We start from the raw sequence: 27,731 nt of genomic DNA, 5'->3' as shown, positions 1-27,731 counted from the left end.
TTTTCCATGCATCCTGTCATGCAAATTTTTTTTTCCAGGCTTAATGTTAAGTTTCTGGCACCTGGATTCCAGTGTCTCCTTTGGTGTTATTACTCCTTTCTAAAATAGAATTTAAAATCCCTTCTGCCTTCTTGAATACAGGTTCAAATAATTGTGCCTCTCAGTAGTCAGCAAAGAGAACACCTGGCATTTTTATTGTTTAACAAAGAATTGGAATTTAAATACTTTCTATAACTTTGCTTCTTTCATGAGTAATATCTTGGACATCTGGACACTTTATCAGCCCTTTTTGTTTAGTAGTATGTGTGTTAATGTGAGAAGTCAGAAACATTGTATTTGCTGAACTTTTTAGTTCAGTTTTTAGGCAGATATAGAACAGAGCCGTTCCAGTTCATTCTAGTCTGATCTGGGGATACATACCTCCTTAGGCCCATGCGAAAATAGTTTGTTTTCCTTTTATTTTGTCGTTGCTTTTTGTCTGAGAATATATCCACCCAGGGTGGGTGCAAGGAAAGATGTGTTCTTGACATGTGTTAAAATGGCAATAAAGGTAAGGTAAATGGTTATTAGCTTGCATTGTACCATAAGCTATCAGTACCAGTTAATACAGTTATTTCCAATTGTGATAGACAGGATGATGGCAAGAGCTGGCACTGGAGTTCTAGAGCTTCTGGACTGCAAGTCCTGAGACTGCATTCCTAACTTTCATCTCTCTTTACTGGATCTTTAAAATGTACTAGACTAGAGCAATAAATCTTTTGCAGTGAATTGCTGTTTTTCTCTTTGATAATATAATACACTTTATTTGCCTAATATGACTAGATGCTCATTATTTATTATGTGGATATGTCCCCAGGGAACTAGAAAACTCATCAACTCATTTTGCTTTCAGCAGAAGCAGCCAAAACATTTTTGTCATCTGCCCACCATACATTTCTTCTAATTGGATACAAAAATAAAAAGGAAAGATGGCTTATTAAGAAGCTTTCTTTGTAAATCATCAAATTAACTTTAGTAGTTCCGCAGGATATAGCTTTTGGATCTTTGTGGTTTTTATCAAATGGCTTTGCTTTCATTGTTCTAGGTCAGATACTCCATACCGATGTTGTTTACTTGCATTCTGGTCAAGGATTTCGTGAAGCTGAGAAGATAAAGAGGCTTCTGCTACAGTGCAAGTATGCTAAAGAAACTTCCATTTATTACTCTTTCTTACCAAACGTAATGAAAATCTTCGCTATATAAATGCTTGCTTTTGGGTGGAATAAGAATTCTACTGATTTAACTGGAATTACTCTTTGGTTTTTTAGGTAGTTCAGAGCTTATTTTTCTTTTAGTCTATGTTCATGCTTTTACACTATGTATATGTTAGAAGCATATGAAATCAAGCCATAGCTATGACTAAGGCTGTATGCTATGACTGTATCCCCATAAAGCTCTGCCAATCCATTTGTTTTTAGGAATAGAAATTAATATTCAGCTAAGGAATAAGTTTAGCCTTGCTCTTCCTACACCCCCCCCCCCCAGCCCCCAAACCACTCATCGATCTTTCCCTGTTCCAAAAGCCACATTTAATCTTTGGAAGAGTTTTATTAAGCAAAGGAAATCCTGCTCAGATAGCTCTCCAGACAGACTTGCAAATAGGGGCAGCATGATTAAAGGGTTATTGTATCCGACTGTTTTGGGATCCCCTGTGGACAGACATCTGGTCAACTGAGTCAGCTGCTGAACTGCCACAGCATACAGTCCAGTTTGTCTCTAAGCATTAGATAGGCTTTAAACAAGGTGATTTGATGGCTGACTGGCTGTGGTGGGGGCAGTCAGAGGCAATGACCTTGCAAGCTGTTGCAAACTATGATGTTCCCATTAAGGAATTAAGACTCTGATTGCTTGGGCTTCTGCCCTTTTTCATGACTCATAACAGATGAGGGAAGTATGAGGTGAAAGGGTTTGAGGACTGTAAATAACATTACATTTCTTTTATGAATATGAAGTATCATTTTTGGTTTTTCTGCAGGTATTACCACTGTTCAATTCCCTTACAAATGAGTGAAAATTTTGACTCATCTCTTGAACTGTCACATTGAAAACCTGTTAAACACAATGTGATATTACTAGGAATATGTTCTCATTAAATCTGGGCCTTGTGTTATATAAAATAAGATGTATTGGTCATTGTTGTGGATTGAATGCTATGTATGAAGAAGTCTAAAAGAATAATTAAGAATATTTGTTCATTTTTTCACCCTGTGCAAAGCTGTAGCACTGTCGTGATTGGCAATGGCACGGCCTGCAGAGAAACAGAAGCTTACTTTGCTGACTTAATTATGAAGAAGTATTTTGCACCGCTGGATGTTGTTTACTGGTAAGATCGCTTTGCTTGCTGCGATATTCATCTGTTCAGCATATTTTAACTTAACAGGTAGTTTTACATGTAATTTTTTGAAGTATTTCTTTTTGTTGCCTTATCTTTCTTTGAGTCAAGTTTGACTCGTCATTCTAGCCAAAGGAAAATGGCTGTAGCTCTTCGGAGCATGACAGTAGCTCTCCTGAGCCAGTGAGGGAGACTCACTGAAAGATTTTATTACCTCTTCCTGAGGTTCACTCCATTGCTATTATCGTTGTAACGAAGTATGCGAGAATAGCAGCTCAAACAGCCAAGGACCTGTTTGGCCATTGTGTTTATTTCTTGATAAATGAGCTTTAAATGCAAATGATAAAGCTTGTGTTGTCTGACTACGGTATGGAATGCTTGCTAATCCTATGGGCATTAAATGGTCTGGAAATAAATATTTTGTTAATACCTAGCAGAAAGTAGTGAAGCTGTTTATCCTTGTTAAACTTCAGATTTTATCCATGAGTTTGTTGAATTTGAACTAAACTATTCTGCTGTTGGTTTGGATGGAAACTGTACTATATCACTCTCTTTTCTCCCGTGCAGAACCGCTCTTTTTTTTTTAATTTTTATTTTTTTTAGAGCATTTTTGGGCATTTGCCTTGGATTATCTTTTGTGCTGAAGTTTAACAGCAGATTTTAGTTTTCACTGTCTTAACACACTGAACTAAGTTATCTACATTTTTGAAAAAGTTATGGCCTTTCTCTTTTCAAACTACTATATACATTTAATTGAGCCTTTTCTCCATAGATTAGGAAGTTATCTTACAGAAATGGTCAACAAATGTATTATTCTTTCTAACTTATGCTATCATTTAATTGCACTTGTTCTTTGTTTCTAAGATTTCTAAGTAAATTTGCACAAGATCTAATACTTCAATCTCGTTTTTATTCCAGGGGTGGGGTTTTTCTGATTTTAATTGTTTGCAAAGGAATGAGGCTGTTCAAGCTTCTGAAAAATTAGGCATCCTCTTTCCTGAATCCAACTTGAAAACAGGGGCTTTTTAATGACTGTAGAGAATGGAAAACACTTCATACTGTGTGGTTTTTGGCAAGTGTTTAATTTCACTGTTGTTCACTTCATATAGTTTAAAAATCCATTACGCTGACATAAGCACTTTGTCTGAAAGAGTAATAGTGATTTTATTTATTTGTTGATCATATGCCACAAAACGTAAATAACTAGTTTACATAGAAAAAATTATTTATATAATACTGTGGCAGATGGCACAGTGTTTTCTCACTGTGTTTTCCTCTTTTGCTTTAATATTTTCTCCTTGTTTATAGTTCAAGATTATAGAATTTGCAAAATAATTATCAGTATTGATTTTTTCGGGGGCCCGTAGAGCTACCAAGTTCTTGGAACTGAAAAAAGCTCTTGTGAAATAGGAATTAGTATAAATGCTCTAAGGCAGAAGTCAGGTTATCAAGTTGGCTGTTTTTTCTAGTAGTGATAGATAATTTTTTTAACCTTTCACTTTTTCTGAAACTTGTGATATTTGTAGGAAAAATATATAAATGCAGTTGCTTAACCTGCCAGATTAATTCTTGGAAGTGAAAATTAGCATAATCAAAAGCATTTTTGCTTTCAGTATATATTTATATTGTTAATGGTTTTCTTGAGCTGTGCTTATATATGATGAAGAGCTAGTCCCTACTTCAGAATTCATATGCAGAACACTGAGCTACTGCATATTAAAATAAAAATCAGAAGAATGTCTTTTTTGTACTGCATGCTATAGGTGACACTTGATGCTGTTGAACTTTGTAGACTGCTGTTTGTGCGTTTATGTATGTGGTTTTACAAATAAGCTGGACTTGCAGTCCTTGTGTGTCTCTTCACATTTTGACAGTCTTGACTGAGTTTGTTTCTTGAAGATTGGGGTTCCCATGTTGCCCTTTCTGCTAAACTGGTTTTGTGCGCATCTCATTGCATTATCCAGTGCTGGGGTTTCCCAGCCATGCTGCTGAATCCTGCAAGGTAGCTACTCTGTTCACTTTCTAGGTCCAGAAAACTTTCTCCTTAATCTCCTTGGTATTTCTTAGTAACAGCAAGGAATGATGAGTCCAGACACCCACCCCTCCGCTTCTGATAATCCAATGAAATGCCTGGAATTTATGTCAGTCTGAGTTCAAAAATGTAAGTGATACTTGCTAAATGAGGAACAATTAGTACAGAATTATCTTTTGAGCAATAGGTGACAGTAGGTATACGTTGTGAGAACTGCTATACCTCTTGAGGGGAACTATGAGAGATGACTTGGAAGAAGGTGCTCTGCTGATCCTCTTTTTTTATTTAAAAAAAAAAAAATCCCCCAGAGCATGCTCTCTCAGATCACAAAAAACTTTTCTGTTTCCAGGTACAAAGTCTTCCCTTGATTATATTGTTTTCTTATGATAGGGGAAAATATGAGGGCTTTGTTTATACGTAGGCTGACTACAGATCTCTAATCAGTTCTGTGGAAACCCATGGTATGCTTTTGGATCAAGTGATCTTTATAAATTGTTTTTCAATTCAACTCTATAAGAAACAATTTAAGTAATGTTGGAACAGTTCATTTTTAAAGATCTGCTTCAACAGGTTGCAGTTGTAACTAAAAAATGGATTTACAAATCAATTTAGTGTTTGAATGGGGGGGGGGGAACAACAACAAAAACCCAAAAAACAAACAAAACAAAAAAACCAGAACAAAACAAAAACCTCCGATACTTAAACTCTAACAGAATCAGTCAGTTGCATCTAACACGATAACAGTGCCCAAGCATTCAGCTTCTCGCAGTGATGCACTGAGCTGCACGAAGTTGGAAATCCTTGCCCAGCAAAACAGAGTTCTGTTCATTGCTGTGTGCAAGTTTCAGAGAATTGCCAATTGTATTTGCGTTTACAATCTTCTTCCTTAAAGGAGTCCAAATGTAAAGTGGCTTGGCAGATGAGGCTGGATTGTTTTATAGTGCTTTAAAACCAAAATCCCAATCAGCTTCTTAAGCTGTCATTCAGAAAGGTGGCTGATAGAGAGGTACTACAGACTTTGGCTTCCTTGGCAAATAAAGCTTGTAATATGATACTACTTAAATTTTTTGTTAGAAGTGGAGAATAAGATCAGAAATGATAATAAAAAAATAAAAATCTGTTCATACTTTTATGTCCAGTTCATCATATGGAACTTGGATCATGCATTTCCAGGGAAATGAGACAATAATAGAGTCTGTAACTTTAGAAAGTAGGTGTGTGCAGTTGATGCATGCACTAATAATCTGGACAGGTATGCACTCTGATGAAGGTTAATGATGATAACCAGCTGAACACTTAATTGATTGCATGTATGTGCAGTACATGCTGAAATATGCTGAAATAGTCTCTCGACTACTAAAGTCCTGTACAATAATTTCAGAATTGTGCATGAAGTTATTCCTTGGCTTCAGTATCCGCCTCTAACGAGCACTTAACTACAGACTTAAATGACAATGCTGTTTCACCTTGGTTTTTTTAGTTGTGTGGCAAGAATCAGATTAACTGATTCTTGTTTTTGATACTGATACAACTGAAATGTTATAAAGAGACTTCCAAAATTATTTTTTTCTTTTCAGTTTCTTCATTTTAGTTTTTCTCAAAAACATTACAATGTTTTATTTGATGACTGCTTTGTCTTTTTTAGTGCTAATAAATATATGAAAAGCAAGCAATTAAAATAATAAATCCTTGGCAATGGCGAATACAAACTATGTATAGTTTTACTGAAGTTTTCCAAAGAGAAGAGAAATCAGTGAAGACAGTAGTAGGAAATGAGGCATATGGCACGATTTTTCATGTGGCTTTAAAACCTGTCTGGACTCAGTTTGACAGTTTTTGATTTAAAGCAAATATTTTTCACTATTTTTGTAACCAACATGCTTTCAGATACCTACATCCAACCTAAATAACTGCAGGACTTTTTTTTTTCTTTTTTTTTTTTTTTTTTAAATGTAGTTTCCCTTTTAGAGCTATGTTTATTGACTTAGATTAGGACTGGACAAGAGCCCAGAGACAGTCATATCTAGTCTTCAGGTTTTTTGTTACAAATCAGTTTTTGTTACAAGGTTCAATAAATATTCTTGATTATTTATGTTAGTTCTATTGTGAGTTCTTGCCAAAGATACATTGTATTATAACCAAAACAGATGTTCTGTTTTAGACAAGTGTATTTGTTTTAACAGGACCAGAAATGTAAATGAAACAACAGTGTGTTCAGCATTAACATGGCAGATTATGAACTTTTAGGATTTCATTGGCCTTTTTGGATTAAATGAAAATCTTGAAAAAATATTTCAGGAATCTCATTCCGTATTTGGATCACTGTTTTTCTTTTGATTGCTGTTGGTTGTAGACATCTTGGAAATGAAAGCTATCTGAATGACAGGTGAACTATGCTAGAGCAGGACAACATGAACAGCTCAATCATCATATTTGGAAAAATAAAATCACAATTTTTCTTTCAGCCTCAGTGGTTTCATTGTCACAATACAAACATTCTTACTGGTCTGACTTTTTGTGTGTGCTTGTAACGTTAATGCACACTCAGAATAAAGTATTTCAGCTCATATTTAAAAGAAAGTTGGATAGGTATCATGAATTGTTAATCGTTTTCGACAAGCAGTAAAGAATGCAGGCAAGTGTATTTTTTTGTTGTTGTTTTTTAGGTGGCTTGGTGTTTAATTTTTGTTATACTTGGTTTTAAACTTGATACAGAATCCTTTTCTGCTACTTTCAGCAAGATCTTTTCTTGCTCTTGAGACTTTATAAGCAACGTAATTAATAATTTACTGCTGTTTAAGTTCAAACACTTCTGTACTGTGACAAATAGGGGAAAGTCTGTAATGTCTTGTAAAGTTCTCATTGGGTTTTCTTTAATGTTTAAATTGTCTACTTTAGAATACTTAGAAATGTTCTGCTAAGGTAGAATTGGACTGTTTTAATACCTTTTGAAGTTGGACCTTGGTGGCAAGAAATTGATTTGGAAATGTTTGTTCTACAGGATTTTAGGTCCACTTGTATTTTATAGGTGTCTGCACATGCTTTAAATATCCTTTTCAATTTAAACGTGTGTTTTATGTTGTTGAATATCTACATTATACTCTCTCAGCTTTAACAAATGCCACTTTCAAGTTCCATGCCTCTACATTTCTAATGTTACACTAGCTTAATTCCCATTACTTTTCTGCTTCATAGCACTCGCAGTTTGAAAGGGACCTAACATTCGGGTTCACATTATGATAATTAGGTTTCAAAGCAGTGTGGGGGGATTAAGATGTCTGAAGTCTAGTTGCCGAATAAAGTTCAGAACTACTTGTAAAACTTGTTTGAGTGGTTAACAGAAGTGGTTTTATTTATTCAGTGCTCATGCAGCATTAATCCATATTTCATCAGGTACCCACAGTGCTGTAACTCTAGATATGACCTTGGGACTTAATTTACCCCATCTCAGTTTTCCTTATTAATGTGCCATGAAAGAGGTACATGAAAGATAGCCAACATCAAAGCACCTTTTCAAATAAAGTGGTTGATATGAATCCTCTGGTATTTAACACTGTCTGTCAAATGTTTCAGCTGGTTTGCATCCTTTTACAAGCTATTGCTTGCTGCATTAATGCAGTTGCTTCAAGTGTGTTGAGAGTACAAAGGGGGGTAGGGATATGGGAAACTTTATTCCTATTTCTTTTTGATTATGTTTTCTTTAAGCTGTTATTTTTGTCTATTAAGCTATATAACTCTATTGATGACACATTTATGTACGCACACCTACACACCTTAGGTCATTAGATGTCTGATACAGAAGGTAGAAAGTAGTTTGGAAAGTTTTGGCAAAAGGAATACATATTCAGCAGAAACAATGCACACGTCTGAAATGTGTACTGAAGAACCTTTGTTCTGCTTTCATCTCTTTCAAGCTCTAGTGGAGTCATGAGAAGTCCTAAACAATGAAGAAATAATTTGAGGAACAAACAGGTTTAAAATGTGCGTGAAGAGGACATAGTCAATGAAACATTTTAAATTATGTAGTGATTTCCAGCCAAACTGTCTTCTGTCCCTTACTTAAATGTTACTTTCTGTTGTGATTATTTACCACAGCTGAGTAAGAACTCATGATTGTGCACACTTCAAATGAAAAATCATTTTGTGTATATTTATATTTACAGGAGACAGTCCTGTGAATTGGAACCTCACTCTGCATAGACACTTCTTCCTCCTGCTACTCTTGATTATTCATAATTTTAGGTAGTAATTAGTCTACTGTTTGGCACAACATAGACTGTAATAAGTGTCCGCATTTAAAATAGTATCCGATGTTTGTTCCTGGTGCATCCACAGACTGGGATCTACGTTGAGCTGAACCCATACTATATTCAAAAGGGGAAATTCAGAAGTCATCTTAGATTTTGAAGCAGTCCAAGAAAGCAAAGATTCCCCTCTGCCCCAGCTCTGTTGCTTATTTTAAAAGTTTACTGTAGACACCACTACCATCTCTCACCATGTTTTCCGAGGTGAGGAAAAGAAATGGGTAAGCAGTGAAGATACAGTGGGACAGGTGAAGTAGGAGATGATAATTTCTGGCTTGTATAGCATGAATTTGAAACTTTTTAAAACAAACTTTATAAGTGATACACTTGACATAATTATGGAACCATCTTTGAATTCTATTTCAGAGAACTAACTTCACAGTTTTTAAGATGAAAACAAGGACTAATTGGGAGTATGTCAATGTAGTTACAGAGATTATGAATTCCTTTAAGTTCAGAAAAAGAGTAAGATATATGTGGAGTCTAGACTTTAGCAATGTGAAGGCAGGGGGTCAGGAAGTAAATGTAACTAGCAAAAGAAATATAAATGTTGAGGAAAAAGTCCATTTTTTCCAGAACACTAGGACATGTTGTTTGACTTGGTTCCAGGGCAGTCTATGGCAAAACAGTCTTGGGGGAGAGAGGAAAGTTATTTGTGCATCTTCCCTTCTAAGTTTTCTCTTTCCAAGAGAAAATAATAGTAACAGTAATATCAAGCAGTGATTTTAAAAGTTATGTATTCTCAATATATAAATCTCTTCAGACCTTTAAAGGATACTAAACAGACAAACAAAAAAAGTCACTTCTGTAAAATTAGGGAAGACTTTAGGATGAAAAGCCATTAAGCATGTGACGATAAGTTGAAGGGCAACTTTGCATACTCTCCAATTAGAAATGTACTGATCTCAAATACACTCTTGAAAATCAGATAGTAAATGTGAGAAATTGATCACAATGATTCCTCTCCTCCCCTTTGTTTTTTAACAGAGAAGCAATTTGTTGTATTTAGGATTGCAAAATGACTTCTCTGTTTTCAATTTTATTTTGTTCCCCAATGAGCAGTAATTTTTACATAGGCTGTTTTCTTGTAGATCTTTGTTATTTTCAGATAAATAAAACACATCTTTTTTTTAAGATAATCAGCTAGAAGACACCTAGTATTGCAGTACAACAGAAGTCAGGTGAAGATGGAGAACCATCCAAAAATATCTACAAACACAAAACAAGAACATGTTGGAAAGGTAAAAGGTTATTGAGAGATGCCAAACAAAGGATATGCAATGAGCAAGTGCTACTGTTTCTGCACGGAGTGTGCCCATCAGGTCCTCTGGGAGCAGTTTTGGAATGTCTGTATTGCCAGAGGTATATTCATAGAGCAACACTGGGTGTTTTGTTCCTAAAGCTCACCTAAAACTAAATCAGATTTTTACCAAATGTGTGTAGCAGTGATTTTAATGTTCAGCATAGAACTACTAAAAGTATACTGTGAGCAGGGGATTTTATTTTTGGGGTGTGTTTGACTCAGTAGTAGAAGTCTTTAAAGCACTATTTTTATCACTTAACATTGTGTGCTGGTTAGCGTTTCCAATGCAATCTCGTTTCTTAAGAGCTTTCTGTGGTGACAATGAAAATTACTCTGGCCTAAAGTCTCTTGTTCAAGGCTATGTCCAAAGCTCAGAAATGAAGGATTTAATAGATTTAAAGAAAAATGGATGACTAGATCTTAAATCTGCTAGATTGCTGCAGTGAAACAAAACTAATTCGAGTGTCTGATATTTTTGAGGGGGTGGGGTACCTAACAGGCTGAAAATAAGCTTTTTATTTGAGACTGAAATGATTTAGGTTATTGTTTAATGTGGTTACAACTCTTGAAGTTTTTCTGTGCCATTTGGTCAACACCACAAGGTTCTTATCGGTTTAATTTCAAAGAAAGATTTCCAGGAAGATCTTATTTAGCGGAACGAACATAACATAAAGTGATATTATAACATGCCCACTTCTCCCAGAATTAGTGTTCTTATTCGGTCTGACAGCCTTCTTTCTCTGAAGGGTCACAAAACCACCCTTCCTCGCGATGGCTGTTGACTCGCTCACAGGATGTTTGGAGTATCAGTAGAGATACTGAAGGATGAAACTTTCAAGTTGTTGTCTACGCCTGAGAGGTTGCGTGCCGGTCTCTGCACTGTGCATGCCATCTTGTACTTCCTGGCAGGAGAAGGCGAGGAGCCTTTTGTTAAGAGGTGTCTGGGCGGTGGCCACGGTCTAGGGATGGCTTGAGGAATGCAAGAAGCATGAGGAACTGGGTAGCTGGTGGAGGAAGCAGTGCAGAAAGAACGAGGGTGCAGTCAGGGAATACGGGGCAGGGCACTTTCAAGGTCCTTCCTCTAGACAGAGGCACTAAAGTACAGTCTATGGGAACTTTGTACAGCTTTGAGCTCATTTGAGCTGTGCATTCCTTGTCTTTTTAATGCAGCAGGTTAAGTCAAGAGAAGAGTTCCCTCTCCTTTTCTGTTCCCTCCCCAAATCGTTTCTGAGCATGAATGGATCGTGTACAGTCCAAGCTTAAAACTGAGGTTTGGACTTCAGCTGAAAAATGTGACCTAATGACATATTACTGCTTCTCACAGTGAGCATTGAAGACAGACTCTCAACAGCTGCATCTGAGTCTTTTCGCAATACTACATTTATTTTTTTATTTTTTTTTTTAGCTGGAGTGAGCTGAAGTACACTTGTTCCATGTAACTCCAGAGTATGTTTTAAAATGCTGTCTATTCATCGTAAGGCTTAGAAGGTTAGGTTTTGGTCAGTTACTTTGAGACACCACATGAAGAAAATGAGTCATGCTCTGTATGCAGCCAGGATTGTGAAGGTTTAATGATGTGAGCCTTAAATGTTCCAAATTTGGTATTGATACTGATCTCAAACAAACCAGAAAAGCTTAGGCTTTCAGGTAAGCTGCTGCAGCACTGTTTTAAGAGCTTCCAAAATCAGCATGTATGGTTCAGTGTCTCTGTAGTTTTAGGTGGCTTTTTTCTTTAAAATAACAGCATGTGTGGTCACCTCCATTTCTCTCGTAGTGGAAATGGAATGTAATCAGATTTGGATGTTACCTGCTCAAACAGAAGCCAAGAGAGGTTAGATAGTGACTAAGTTGAATGATGGTGGATCTTTGTATTTTTGATTTGCAGACCGTTGCAAATTTGCTAGTGGCAGTGTAGAATTCACTCCAGAGACCATAAGCCTACTGACAGTGGGCTGGTTTCTTCTGTGTCCTTTGTGAACCCCTTGGAAGAAGCCTGTGAACCACAGGTTGAAAACCACTGGGTTTGGACCTGAAAATAACAAAAAGTAGAAAGACCCAGAAACTTCATATTTAAAATAGGTGAAATTGCACATAGGAAATCCTCCCTCTCATTTGTATTTGCAGAACTTTGATTACAGAAACTTGCAGTGTGGTTCTTGTTACCCATGTCTGTGCCTTTTACACTGCTAGCCTTTTCCCATTGCCTGGGATGAAATAGCATGGCTCCACACTAGTATGGTATCACCATGCTAAAAAAATCTTTGATACTGAGAAGTGAATGTAAATTAAAACCATTAAAGTGTTAATTTATGATTTGTGTCAATATTGCCTTTCTAAAATAAGGGATGCTTATGTTGTTTGGGATATTACTCTATTATCCTCTTCATATTTAAGAGACATCAGAAACATATGTTTGTGTGTTTTAAGTGACTTTGTCATGAAATAGCTGTGGCATTTGGTAAATTTTCACTAGTGACGATTGGGAAAGTTCATTTAGGCTCCTTGCTATGTAAAAAAAGCTCCAGCAGGAATTACTTGTGGAATCCTGTCAGGAGTTAGTTTAAGTGGAAGCATCCAAATATAGTGTGATTAATACTGAGAGCATCTAGATTAAAATTATATAAATACAAGATGTATCCTCTGATTTGTAGGGTACTGAGTGTTATTGCACAGTCTGACCTGGTTGTATATTTGGATAGTGTTTTGTCTTCAAGTAGACATTCTGTAGGAACCTAATGGAGAAATAAGCATTTTTCCATTTGTGTGAGGCTGCCAGTAATAAGTTTTTACTTCAGCTGAGATTCTGCCAAACTTCATACCTATTCATTTGTGAAACTACATTTGGTGTTCTGCATTTCAGCTCTTACTGGGATTCCTTTATTGTTGTGAGTTGTGATATATAGATTTATTTATTTATTTTAACTTACGGTGCTATTATCATTGGTGCTGATAGCAGAAGCTTAGGTTAAGTGGTTAGATTATATTAGGCTGTCTTAACACTATGTTAGATACCTTAATTTCAGTGGCTTTTAACTGGCAGGATGAAATTCTTCATCCTAGATCTCTGTTAGTGTATATGTGTGGGTTGCATGTATTTCTAAATAATAATTAGAAATTTTTATGGAAATAAAAGTGTGAGCATATGCATAAATGCTGTCATTATTGGGGAAAAGTTTCTTTATTCTTTGAAGTATCAGTACTGTTGAGATGTGGTAAAAATGAAAGTTTGTGGGCAGATCCAAAGTTTGGATAGAAGTCTCCCTCTGAAAATACATTGAGGTTTGTTTTGAGTAGTAAACCTCAGGAAATTGCCACTTGTACAGCTGCTAACAAATTCCCCCAGGACCAGGAGAGCAACTATTACAAACCTTGATTTAAAAAAAAAAAAAAAAAAAAAAAAAAAAAAAAAGACAAAATGGCTTGGATCTTAGGGAGATTTGAAAATTAAACGTTAATGGATTCTAGGTGTTTCATAGGCTGAGAATCTCCAGGACTGAAAAGCAAATACAACATGTCTGTCAGTAAAGCAAGGGCTCTTTCCCTCTGCAGTTACATAAAATTGTCATTTCTAGTCCTGATTTCAGGCTGTCAGCTCTTAGAGGCTGTTGGTAGTGCAGGAGTGAGTGCTACCCATGTTGCACCTTCACTTGGAGTAATTTCGTGTGAGACTGGAACTGGGGGCTATGCTTGCCTGGACTCATTTAACTTTTCTTATCAACAAAGTGTATGGCAGTCTTAAAAGCTTTGTGAATGACATTGAAAGAAGCCACAGCAATAGGAGATACTTCAGCATACTTCTGATGTTTTCAGGGCGTGAGAGGCAGAGAATATAGACGTGCTGTGTGTCTCAAAGGGCCTTTGAGTAGGTTGTTTCAGCTTGAAAAGGGATTAGATGACTGCAGTGTCAGACGGTTCTAACTGAAGGTGCCTATTGAGGATAATTCCTTTCTATAACTGGATCCCAGCAGTTTTGTCAATGATGAGTAAGTGGACGGAAGGAGAAATGATCCATTTGTCGTGGTGGATGATACGGAGGCGAGAAAGAGTGCGTCTGAAAGGAGACATCAAAAAGCACAAGCTACGTGAAGCACCTTCTTCAGTACCAGGACCTCCTAGCAGCAACAACTGGGAACAATGGGCAAGTGGAGGGGAAACGGCGGAGAGGAGAGTGTGGTGCTGGTTTTCCTGTTCCTTTTAATTTTTGGGAGACCTGTGTTGCTTTGGTGGCTTCACGTATGGTTGTAAATGTAATCGTGTCCATCTAGCAGTTCTGTACGTTAGTTATTCTCCTTTCCTTCAGACACCCAATGCTCCTGAAAGCGAATTTGTTGCTCACATAGAAATAACATTTTCACTTTAATCCTGTTTGCAACTGCAAGTAATATCACAGTTTCTAATTGTATCAGATTATTTTATGTAACAGCAAATACTATTCAAACAGCTCAGTTGTCTGTGGAGCTTTCTAAATAAAAAACCTGGAGGTGAGGGGGAAGATGTCCATCTATATGCAGTTATAGTTATTGCTAATATTAAATTGGCTTTCAACATAAAACTTCTCTCTCAAACCTAATTAATTTTTATATTTTGTTAAACATCTTTGGCACCTAAGGCAACATGCCTACTGCCTGTTCAGTTCTTTTATTGGGTTGAACAAGAACTAACATTTGGATAAAATACATTTTGACATTTAAATTTGACATAAATGTTTCAGGGAAACAGTTTAGACATGCATCCTCCATGGGTGATTCTCTTGTCAGTGTTGCGATGTTGTACTGTAAATATACTTTGGAAGTGGGCTTTCAGTAAAATCAGTGGTGCATTTATTACTTGTTCCTGGTCTATTTTTCCTCATAGTGTAAAATCACAGCTCAAAGTTACTTTGTCATTTTTTTATTATTTTCTAGAAGTTAGTTTGTCATTTTTAAGTAAATCAAACTGGATATTCCTGTGTTACTTCTCGGTGGTAATCTTTCTGCTGAAGGAAATGTTAACTGTAATCTTCTGCTGTAAGAGTAAATAGAAAGAGACATTGTCAATTTGAATGTTTTAAAATGAAATAATTTTGAAATCATGATATAGTATCCTTTTAATATATCCTGTTTCTTTAGCCAACAACAACAACAAAAACACTTTTAAAGGAATGCTTATGGCTGTCCTCTTCTCTATTCCTCTTGTTTTCCCCTGCTCCTGTAGGCCCTGGCCAGCTCTGCCGGCATCCTGCTGTCTCTTTTACCTGCATGCCCCCAGCTGCTTGGTGCCTCCTCGGTCGTAGCTCTCTCCTTAGGGAAACTGCCCAGTGACCTCTTGGTGTTTCTGGAGAAGACCACTGACTGGAAAGGCCGTACTGCTGTTCATTATTAGCGGAGCAAGTTAGGGGAAATTATTTTTTCCTTTTGCTGGCTTCTTTTTGATAAAGTGGTTACAGTAGGTTGTAGGTTACTGGACTACTGACGTTAGGAGGAGTAATGTTTTCTGATTGAGACAGGATTTTGAATAAAGGGGTTGTTCTGGTGCTAAGTGAGAAGAAAAAAATGGTGGCATCGAATTCAGAGCAGATTCTCCTCAGTTTTATGGTCTGTAGGGAATTTCTTCCAGGTTTTCGTAAAGTGAAGATACAGATGAAATGTTGATTATAATGGTTTGTGTAAATATATTTTACTTAATATGCAATGCAGAAAGTGCAAAGTTGATTATTTTTTGGTTGACCTCAAATACCAACATTATGAAGCCAAGCTAATTTGTGGTTAATATTAGGTTGCGATAAATTAAAATTTATAATTAGTACAGTGAGCTTTGGGGGAGGTGCTTTCTTTATGTAAATTGTCTTTGGGTCACCTGAAATAGCAGTTTTTGCACTTAATACAAGTTCAAGCTTTTAATGATTAAAACAGGTCTTGTCAAAATTCTAATGGAATATGTATAGTTTAAGTTCATGTCTGCTCGTTATTTATAAAGCATTTGTAAGTTAGTTTCCATTTGTTTTAATGACAAAATATAAGTTTGGGGTTTCTTCTTTATGTGCCATGGTTGATATAATTAAATTGCATAAATCACATGGTGCTTGTGCTGATGGTGATGTTGTGAGCCTTTATGCTTCAGAGGAAGTTAAGACTTGGAGCTTGTGAAATGTGTTTGTTCTGGTTCTCAGGGGTTGATTAAACCCAAATCCAGGACATGCCAGTTTGTAGTATTAGTACCTTTAAAGTTTTATTTATATTTTGTAAGAAAATGTTTCAACATCTTGAACAGAATTCTGAACGTAGCTGTCGGCTCACTTCAGAAAATAATTTTCAAATATGTAGTTTAGAAGTATTTACATGGCCTTTTAGGATTAGATTCTCCTTTATGCAATTTCATAAATTAGTAAGGGGAGGGGGAAGGAAAGTAGCAACTAGAACCTTAATATTAAAATCTACATCAATACTTCCTTAATATAATTTGGAACTGAATTAGCTGAACTTTTGTTTATGCTTAGGCTTGGAAGCCTGTCCTTTCTCTGGGGGGAAATATTTAAAGTTTGTGCCTTGTTCTTTTGGTGGAGGAGGAGCTTGTTACCCCATCTCTGCAGTGGATGTAAGAAATGCTCTCAGCCTCATAACCTGACCAGTAAAAGCCGCGGAATGGTCCAGTGCAGATCTCGGTCATGTTGTTGCATGTGACAGCGTTGGTGTGCGAATGTGAGCTTCATGCTGCTCTGGCTCAGGGCCGTGGAGATGCTGATGGCAGCGATAGTACTGGCCTGTCTACCAGGGGCAGGCTGAGGACGAGGCTTGGCTCTGCCACCTTCCACGCTAGCCAGCAGAGCTGAGCAGGCACCTGAGGGCAGAAGATGCTCTGCCGTATTAAAGGGTGCTGCATATCCCACCCTGGCATATGTTCTCCATAACTCCCTGTAGGAGTTGTCTGCATCAGCCAGAGTGCCTCCGGGCTCTTCGCTGCTGTGCTGCCGTGGAGCCTCTAACAGATAATTGTCCAGATGAGAACAAGAGTTTATTGTTTTAATATTGTGTTGTCTCTTCTTCTATAGCCCTTATCTCCAAATTGTTGGGGTTTGGGGGTTTTTTTAAGTAACAGCTGTTAGTTATCAACTGCAAGAGTAGTCTTAACAGTTTAACATCAGACACTTGAAATTAAGTGGGCCTGCTCTGTTACTGCAGGAATCAGCAGGGCACACATTTCCATTCATTTCATGTCCGAACAGTTTCAGGTTTTCTTTTTGCTTATAGCATTTGAGGAATCTAGGATTGTTAGTGAGTTTTCCATGCAGCACTGTTTGAAAACAAAGTGTTGACTTTTTAAATCTCCATTTGTTTCTCAGACACTGTTCTGGGCCAGATATATACTTTTCTGAAATGTATACCTGGTGCTGAATTTTTAAACTACCATTAAAAACAATTCTGAACCTCAGTTTAATATTATCAAAACTTCAGTTCTCAGCTACAGAGGATCCAAGTGTTCCTGTTAATATGTGGTAGGTTTTGGAGTCACCGTTCATGCAAATATTTGAAACCGGACTGGACACAGCCCTGAGCAACTTGCTTTGGTTGACCCTGCTTTGAGCGAGGGTGTTAGACCCGCCGATCTCCACAGGTGCCTTTCAACTGCCGTGATTGCCTGGGGTTCAACAGTTTCCAAAAGCTGAAAGAATCGTACCAAGACCCTCACTCTTCATTGCTGGCTTGTCTTGCAGGGTCCAGACATAAGAATCTAATGACTGATCCAGAGAAGTAGGTGTGGGGTAGATGCCTATTGCCCACGATAGGCTAACTGTAGGCTCTGCCAGCATTCGCAGGTGTAGGTTCTGATCGTCTGCGGTTTCTGTGTAATGCTCTTCAGGAGACTCTTCAGTCAAGTTCCAGCATGCCTTTCTTTCTTGCTGCCCAGATATGAACTGGCAGGAAAGCTCTGGAATAATTTGCTCTCATTTTGAAGTAACATGTGCAATGAGGAGAGAAAACAGAGCTTTGAATGGGGGAAGGAGGAAATCAGTAGTTCATTCTAGGGCTTTGGTTTTGGGTGGAAGGTGGGCTGTTGATGGATTATTACTTTTTTTGCCTTCCAAGAAAAAACTGAATATGAACTTCCTGCTGCAAACTTTGTCATCTGTTAGAGAAAACAACATTGTTGTATTTGAAAAGGATGAGTCAACCGTTTTACTTTAGTTAGTGCCTTTGTTTAAAATTGTGTAACTGACCTGCAACTGCTCAAATGTTTCTAAAATGGGGGATCAAAAAGAGGGCTAACGTGGTTAAAAAGATGCATGTTCCAAGATTTTTTTTTTTTCTGCAAAATATTTGTCGTTGGACTCACAAGTAATTAGATGTATAAATGTGTTAATGAACCTTTACGGTATTGTAAGATATTTTATTGCTAGAATTGCAGGTGATTGAGTATCTAAGTACTGTTTAACATACCCGTGACTGGAGAATCACTTTGAAAATTGTTGTGTAAAAAGTAGGACATAAAATAATTTAGCTGCATTTTTATGATTTAGATGTAAGGATATCTCTTCAAGAACTAGAAAGCCATCTTATCCTATGCTTTCATATTTGGATAACTAAAAAAAAAAAAGACTATTTTCTTGTTGGGTTTTTTTTTTCAAGTCTAAAAGTAATTGGTTAGAAATGAAGCATAAGAAATTTCAGTCCAGAAGAATAATTTTTTTAAGTGTTTGTAACTGGATGAAATACGTGTTTTAAATGAAGTGGTCTTTCAGCATATGTTTATGCCAGTTCTAGTGATATTACTCATGGAAAGTCTCCAGTGTGGATCTGTCACAACCTGAGGGAACAAATTATTCCCTTTTAAGAGAAGGGGAAAAACAAATATAGCACTACCTAACTGAACTTTTATTTCACTAATTCCAGATACTTATTTTTGTCAGTTTTTCCCCCCTTTTGGTTAGAGTCTTACTAAAGGAATTTGTTTTCTGTAAAAACATGCAATTCATAAATCCATTTCAAGTTTGTGGGGATTTGGTCATTATTTTTATTTGTTTTTTCACTGAGGTTGATACATACTTATGTTTGTAATACAAAATGAGATGGTATCCACTGTTTTAAACGGTTAAAGGATAAACAATAATACACCTAATGTTTAGCTCACTTTCATATGGAGATACATTTGATTCAGATTAGCATCTCTTACTGTAGATGCCCAGCAGTTGCATATGATATCAGTAAAATATTAATATTTAAAACTATGACAATGAGGAGCACCAGAGAAGACATGAAAGAACCCTAGAGGCCTAAAAAGAGAAAAATGTATAATTTAATAACAAAGCACTCAATCTACTTACGTTGCTCTACAGACATTTGAGTATGTCTTCTTACCTTTAAATCCATGTCTGAGAAAAGTAACTAAGCTATTAAAATATGCTTGTTAAGGTAAAACAAGCTTCATTTGATATTTCTTTTAGTTTTGCAGGAAAAATGTTACCTTTTTCTGAAGAGTGAGTAACTTACTCTCTTTCTTAACTTTCTTGGGTTTTTTTCCTGTCTATTGCTATAATCCTTTTTATACTGTAATGCTACAGTCCATTCATAGGGGGTTAATAGATTTTGCTGGAGGCACTAAACTAGTAGCTCAGTTTTATAGCCTTTTTTCCAATGAAGAAAATCAATTTCCTTGATGGACAGAATGGAACGCTTCTTGATCAGCGTCAGCTTTGAATAGTCATAAACTAGAGTATAGGAAAATGTCAAAGCAAACTTTTTTCCCTGTATTGAAAAAATGAAACAAAACAAAAAAAACAAATGAGGACTTTAAAAATTGTAAGAGCACTGTCATGGTTAAGTTTGCAGAAATTATTTTTGAGAGATAGCAGCATATAATTTTGATCAGATCTGCATGAAGCGCCATTTACTTGATGTAACATTTGTCTCAAGTATGTTGAGCTGGAGAATAAACACAGGAGGCGAATGTATCTTCTGTGAACTAAAGCAGACAGTTGGGTTTTTTAGGTGAATTCCAAATCAAAGTAAAGTAAGAAGAAACGACATGGCTAGAAAGATGTGGTCACACTTTTCCTTAGTATTTAATATACCTCAAAGAAGTTTTCCTGCCAGCATTCATTCTGATTCCAGAATTCTTAATTTATTTTGAGTTTCTCTGTGTGGAAAACCTGGGTACTTCGGAGTTCAGTAAACTGTGCCAAGAAGTGTCTGTAGGTTAAAAATATTTAATATGATGTCTTCAGATACAGCTTAGATGTTAAGAGGGGAGGGAACAGAGAGGAGCAGCAGCGGAGGATCTGTGATTCCCTCATGCTGTGCAGGGAGTCTGTCTACACTGCATCGCTCAGCCCTAATAGAAGGGATATAGTTGACTCCAGACTTCTCTTGTGGATCTATGCTGGGGAGAGGGTAGCTTGCTGAGGAGAGATTGAGTACTAAGATCAGTGATATTATAGGAAGGGGGGGAAAACAGAATAAAGCCTGACTCGAGCCAAAGTTACAGGTCAGAACTTTGCATGAATCAGGGCTGTGGAGGCTGCACAGCAGCACTGGCCGGGCTGCCTCGCAACTGCCCAGAGTGAGCATTAAAGAAAATGACAGTTGCTGGAGGTGCTGTTCTCCAAGAGGCATTTTGCTCCATATGTTGTGGTCTTGTCCAGTTATGCTCCACTCTGGGGACAAAGTCTCCATGAGAGTTAACGTGACTCTAAGCTCCAACCTTTGGTCTGGCTTAACTAACTGCGTTTTAGCCGCAACAGTTGCTGCATCTGTGTTGCCCGTTCTACCAGATAAAAATGATTCCTGAGAGCAATTATAGCAACTGAATAGCATGTTGTTGTAGCATTTCTACATAATTTCAAACTGACTGTTCACATGTGACACTTCTTGATACAATTTTTATTTGACTAAATCTGAATGCCCCATGAAGTTTACTGACAAATAAACTGGTTGAGAGGTCTGTATTCACTGGAGAACCTGATGGACTCTCCTTAATGGATCATCTGTGTCTTAAATGCCCTGTGTCCCACAGGAGAAGGGTGGTGTGGGTAGGACAGTACATGCAAGAGGGAAATGTTTTGGTTTGAAAATTAGACAGACCTTAAGCAGACATCAGTTTCCCCAATTATAAACTGTTGGTGACAAAGCCAAATATAGACAGTACTGGCAAAGTCTAGGTATTTCTTTATAGGCAGGAATCTTTTTTTTTTTTAAAAAAGTCTTATTTGTTCCCATAACCTTAGTTCTTGGTACTTTATAATGTTCCAACTCGAATAACTATGCATGAACATAAACTGCTGAGTTCCAGGGTTTTATGCTTTGCCTTTGCTGCTTCTAAAAGCAGCCAGGATGGGTCTTATCTCTTGCAAGATCCTGTGTGGCTGGAGATGGGCTGGGTGAAACACCAGCTTTCCCCATGTGCTACCACTGCAGGGGTTTCTGCTTGGCTGAGCTGAGAAGGAGCTGCTGGCAGGACAGCATTGGTGACGGCCTTCTGCTCTGGAACTTGCAGCTTCCTTTGGTCTGCTGTGTTTCATGGTGTTGGGTTGGGCATGTTGGCTTCACCAAGCTCTTGAGAACTGGGAGGGGCAGGGGCTACATAAGGCTGCTCATTGAGCTCTTCAGTGTGGAACGGTTTTGCTAGGCTTTTGGGGGAGCAGCATCATCTTTTTGGACTGTGCCATGTTTTTAATGTATGCATCTAAGCAATTTCATTTTAAGAGTCTCTATAAATATATAAAATGTGTTTAATATCACCTAGTGTTTCTCTTCTTTTTGAAGCATGACTGCCAAAATCAGTTGTGTGTTTTTGTCTCCCTGTGCCCCCCTCCCAGTGGGTAAAAAGAGGTTAGGTAAAAATCTTGTCAGTGTTTGGCTATATTTTTTAGTGTTATTCCCCTGAGGTCACTGGGATAATTTAGTTGTGTAAAACTGAGTGAGAGCTGGCAGGATTGGTCTTGAAATTATAAAGTGTATTCATAAAGAGCATACCTGTTTTCACGCCTATTATATTTTTAGAAGTGAACTCTAGGGTTTTCATTTCCTATGTCAATCCTGAAGCCTCTTTTACTGCCTTTCCTTTCTTCTAATTGATTGTAGATAAGTAACTTTTTAACATATTTGAATACATTTAATTATCCTTAATTCTCCTTAGAATTACTTTAATGCTATCATATTGTAATCACATAAAATGTGCTTTTTTTTCTTTTTAAACTTGTCCTCTTATATTAAGGTAGTATTGTATTCTATAATGTTACCCATATTGCTGCGATTTCTCTTCGTGTCATTGCTGCAACAGGGAGAAGAGCAGTAGCTAAACTTTCTCTCAAGTTCCTACTGTACTACAGTGTTTAAAGTAAAAATAAATTACTTAACTGCTTTTTAGTTGGGTGGTTGACTTGGAATAGATTTTGGACCTGGAGTTCAGATTTTAAAGCTCTCTGCAAGAGCAGAAAGGAGCTTCAACTCCAGCTGCTTTATGAGCAATGACAGGACCTGTTTGCTGAAACTGTCAATGAAAGTGGTGGGGCAGTCACAGGTGACTGTCACCTTCAGTCTTGAGACATGCCACCCTAGGTCTTTCACTTTTCACTGCAGACATGGGACGTGTATTTCTTCTGGGGATGAATCCGCAGCACCAGTTTTGTTCTGATAACAACATCTGGCACTAGATTGATTTAACAGGCTATGAGGTTTGCTCTTTTCAGATATGCACTTGTACGCCAGCTTCTCTGCAGCTCTGACATGGCCACACGCTACTGTTGTTTTTTCTGCCTCCTAGCACCACGTGTGACGCTAAAGCTCTTTGACACCTGCCATTTGGGCCCTTTTCTTACTGAAAAATGTCATCGTTTTCAGACAAGATGAAGACAGATATCTGATCATTTTTCCCTTTGCAGGGATGTGCTGAGGGCATGGTTCATACACAGATGAATAAAGGATTCCAGGCCGTAGCTATACAGTTAGTTTTATTAGTTTAGTACAGTAAGTAGTTCTTGATTTAGGGGTTCATAGAGTTATATCTAATACAGAAGAAATTAAAGCATGGTAACTCGTTGTATCTTGCAATAGTTCTCAAACCTATTTCATTCTGCTGCAAGTAGCAGTTGTCTTGCTGTTTTAATGGCAGGAAATTTCACACCACTTTTCTTTGGGGAGGAGAATGATGGTAGTTGAGGAACTGAAATCAGAAATTTTCTAATTTCTGATTTCTAGATTAGAACTTCTGAGTTCTAGATTAGAACTATTCTAATTCTGTAATCAGTGAAATGTTTTATATGGGATATGTTCTCTGCATTCATCCAAATCTGGGAGTTAATAGAACTGGGATGCATTTTCCACGGTAGTAACTTTTTTAAAGGAGAAGCTTTTAAATCCTATGCCACAATTGCTTCCCCCATATTCTTGAAACCTGTTTTGTGCTAACAAATAGGCAGTCAGGTTGTGTGGCTCAGAACATAATTGTCCTTAAGTTTGAAATATCCTTTTATTATGTTTGATTACAGGCAAAATGCTCTTAGAATGTAAAATCAACACGCAGCCCTCTTTTATACTCCAAAGCAGTGAAAGTCGAAAATGTTGGGCTTTGTTAGCCCTAATATTTCCCAGCTTGCAAAGATGTGGGTAATACTTTAAGACAACTATTTCAATGATTGCATTTTTTAATATACTTACTAATTTTTCAGTCTTTGTCATATGTCTTCTGAGATTTGGATGCAGGTCTTTTTAGTTAAACTGGCTTTGATTTCTTGTATCCCTTTTAATTTCTTATGAAACAGAGGAATTTGTATTCTTATGAAATTGAGGAATTCTTGCATTTTATCTGATATTGAAAGGCTATAATTTGGTATTTCAAACCATTAAATTTTTCTTTTGCATATTGTTCTTCATCTGAAAGTGCATACTTCAATTCTGTACTGAAGTTTAGTTCTGCATAAGCATACTGGAAAAATGGAAAATCAAAGATCATGCTAAGACTTAATGTTATTTTAAGATAAGTCAGTTTTAATAATTTGAAGCAATGATACAAACTGTGATTAGATTATCTTGCTAAACACTGATAGAGACAGGCCTACTTCTTTTCTCTTCAGTAGGTTCTAAAGATCTATGCTGTCTACCAAGAAAGCCATCAGCTTAACTGGCGCTAAATGTCATTTGTGTCTGAACAGGAGAGAAATAATCCCTAATGCAAGGATGGTTGCCTTGAAATTCTGTCATTTCAGAAGCTGCTTTATAAGCTTTATAAGGTGCTTATTTATTGTCTCTGCTGTAGGGTCAGCAAGCTGTTTCAAATGTAGGGTTTGTGACTGAAAGACGTACTGTTGTTCTGTGTTGTAGTTTGCTGTGTGACAGAGTTCCTGGTTTGAAATAGTTTAATAATTTTTACTTTAAAAAGTAGATTGAGTTGGTCAGGACAAAATCGCTTTCTTCTTTGCATGGTGTAATTTCTGGTAAACTTTGTGAAATACCGAGCAAACTCATTCATGTGGGTAGAAACATTTACAGATTTTTTTTTTGTTGCCAATTCAAAACACTAGTTATAAGCAGAATTTCACCTAATATTTTCTATGGAAACTTACAGAATATGGCTGAGCAACAATGTGGGGTTTGTATCACTGCTTATCATTTGATCTGCTGTCTGAAGACACTTTGTGGGCTTAATTTCTTGTGTGCTTGGGAGCTCCTGAGCAGGAACTGTTCTTTAAAACTTGTGTGTGTGTGTCCCCATCTAATTGAATGGCGTCACTATGAGCTTTTCTGTAGTATTTTTGCAAAAGACGACTGTAACACCTCTTGTCTAATGCGACTGATTTTGAAAGGTGGACTTCCATATAAGCAAAACTTGTGTGGTGTGTAGTGACTAACAATTTTGAACGAAGCAATGGAAATTCGATGAAAATTTCTTTCTTATCTAACAGTATATTTTGTCATTGTAAAATATATTTAATACTGAAATATCTCCTGAGTTCTATATATTGTTAAAATTTAAAGCTAAATCTTTAGATTATTTAAAAGCACAGATGAATTGTGTGGGTTTTGGCTGGATTCTGTTGAATAATAATTGTTTTCTAGTATAATCTTTTTTCGTGATCCTAACATCTTCCTTTGACATACCACTAGCTTATTGGAGGTGGGGGAGAGACCAGATTTTGAATTTAATCTCATCTGTCAGAATGAACAGGCTCTTAAAAATCTTTTCAGGCTTTTTATTCTTTGCATACATTATTGAGTATATACCAGAACCTTTTTATCTTGCACTTGCATGACATATGTTCCTCATAAGAAAAAAAAAAAAAGTAATGGCTTAGCTGTGTCAGAGCCAGGGTCTGTCAAGCCTGGTATCCTATTGTTCCTGTGGTGAAGCGTGTGTGGCTGAATAAATCACAGCGTCTTGCTCAGCCTGCGCTGGACTGCAGTCTCCAGTCGGCCGTATTCATCACCTCCCCGGCAGAAGGAACTGTGCTGTGCACAGTGCGTAGGGGCTGGAGCACTCACATACCCAAACGCGAGATCCTGGGAACGGCAGGTAACTCTGCCCATGACGGCAAGAAACCTGCAGTTTGCCATTGGTAATGATGAGGAGTTGGAGGAGCTGTCAGTGTTGCTTCTGTCATCGGCAGCGGCCTGCTTGACAGGAGAGGAAAGAGCGAGACACAAGTCAAAATGCAAATAAAGGGATTATTGCTGTATCATATGAAGCGCTCCTTTGACTTCCCCTAGGTGGTTTTCATTAGTCACCAAAAATGGGTATGTAGGGAGATGTATAAGAACAGATGCAGACATCCTATTTCTCTAGTACTTCCGTAGCTCTCAACCATTTTTGGTTTTAGGCTCTTCTGGAGGTAGTTGTGATTTTTGTCTTTTCAGGAAGTCCCAATGGATTTCTCATTCATGAAAGAGCCCAATCTTCTTTTGAGCCTGTACTTAATTAAGTCTTCCCTGCCCCTCCTCAGTTTGTTTTTAATCACTAAATCTATCAACATAATTAAAGCTTGTAGCATTCCAATCGAACTTCTAAATGTAACATTCTCTTCTAGCAAATATTTTGTCATTTTATTTTGTTTTATTTTTCTTTCCTGGGTAATTCTTAAGCCAATTATTTTAGTAAGTAACACTGAATAATCCTTTGACTCTTCTGTACTTCTGTCCTTTTGTGGGAGCCTCTAGCTTTTGTTGCCACAAGCTTATGAAGAATATGTTTATCAGTTAATATGTAAAAAGTTGTGTTAGAGGAGTTAACCACAATTACTAAATTTTGGTTGGGAAGGGAGTTATATTTTGGTGGACCATCATTTTATGACCAAATACGAAAATCTGGGCCCATTTTGAGGTTGACATACCCTTTGCCTTTAGAGTGACCATGATTTTCTTCCAAGTATTAACACTGGTCTCTTCTTTGTACTGGTATAGTTTCTTAAACTGTTATTTTAAAGGCTTCAAGTTGTAAATCAGGGTTTTGGAGATGGTAGGAACAGTAAGTTATGTAAAGTTGGATAAAGTTACTTTTTCTCTCTCTGTAGGTTATTAATCCAGTGTTGCATGTGATTGTGGGGAAATGACTTCAGTGTAATAAAATAGTCTGAAATGTTGGTAAGGTTCATGAAAATGTCAGGAAGTTGCATCCGTCTTTAACCCTAGAAGCCTCTAGCCTGATAAATCTTTTTCGTTACACACACGTTAGATTTTTTTGTACATAGTTTTGAAAAGGTTTTCAGTGAAACCTTACTACCTAAGGACCTTGTAAGTTTTAAAAAATGTGCCATTACATGCATGTACATGAAATTGTAATGTAGTTAAACAACTATTGGTAACTCTAGTTTGTTACATGTAATCTTTACCATTATGCATTTTTGTAGGTGTGTAATAGCCTTGAATTAAAAAAAAAAAAAGTAAGTATTCTTAGGGGTTTTTTTTATCTTTTACTAGAAAGGCTTTTTTCCCTGTAAAAATTAAGAAATTGACAATCTGAATGTTTTGAACAGGTCTTCAAATTATCTTTTCATACCAAATATATAATGCTTATTTAAGCTGAGTAAGAAAATAACTTGCTCTAGTAAATGTTAAAAGGCTCCTTAAAGTATTTAGAATTCAGCAGGCATGGTCTCGAGCATAAAGCTGAGGGCCCACCAGGTGGTGCTAGTGGAATATATTTAATGTTGGTTTGCCAGTACTTAAAATGTGTCTTAACAAATGTGAATGAGATGGGTGCAGTATACGAAAACTTACTTTCTATGCAACAGGCTTGTTTCTACAATTAAAAAGAGTAAATTGAAGTATTGTGTAGTGGCTTTGTGGTTTGGGCACTTTTAAATTTTAAAAGTTGGATATAGATGCTGAGGAAAAAAACTTATCTGTAGGATGGCTAATATGGGCAGCAGACAGTATGGAGGCATAGTCCCTGATTCTTTACCTGCTTTTTTGTTAATTCAGAGAGCAGTTTATGAAACTTGTCCATTCATGTACTATAAGCATATCCTATCGTGACCACTTGCTTATTTACCTACTACATTTTGACTTTAAATAGCAAAACAACTTTATAATAATGTTGGTTTAACCGTTAATATTTTGGTCAGTGCAAGAATCTTTCCTCTTAAGGAATGCACAGAAATAAGTCTCTCGTTTTATGAGGGGATGGGGGAGTCTAGTTTTCTGTTTTAATGCATTATGTGGCTTAAAAAGTCAAAATAGAAACAAACTCTAGTTCTGAAGATATACAGATTTTTAGATACAGTTTTTACCAACTCTTATGAGGGCTTTCTTTTGACTG

At 36.9% G+C, this 27,731-nt stretch overlaps 1 protein-coding gene across 1 annotated transcript in view; it reads left to right on the top strand.

The window, feature by feature from the left end:
* The window catches only part of SRBD1 (S1 RNA binding domain 1), a 135,019-nt gene that overhangs the window by 35,021 nt on the left and 72,267 nt on the right, over window positions 1-27,731 (top strand). Inside the window, exons 15-16 of the mRNA XM_050894954.1 lie at window positions 1,085-1,175; window positions 2,255-2,362. Of these exons, the coding sequence (XP_050750911.1) occupies window positions 1,085-1,175; window positions 2,255-2,362 (199 nt within the window). The remainder of the gene's footprint in view (window positions 1-1,084; window positions 1,176-2,254; window positions 2,363-27,731) is intronic.

This window comes from Gymnogyps californianus, chromosome 3, assembly GCF_018139145.2.
Source record: "Gymnogyps californianus isolate 813 chromosome 3, ASM1813914v2, whole genome shotgun sequence".
In the NCBI taxonomy this organism is placed as follows: domain Eukaryota; kingdom Metazoa; phylum Chordata; class Aves; order Accipitriformes; family Cathartidae; genus Gymnogyps; species Gymnogyps californianus.
This window is presented reverse-complemented; position numbering and strand designations above follow the sequence as displayed.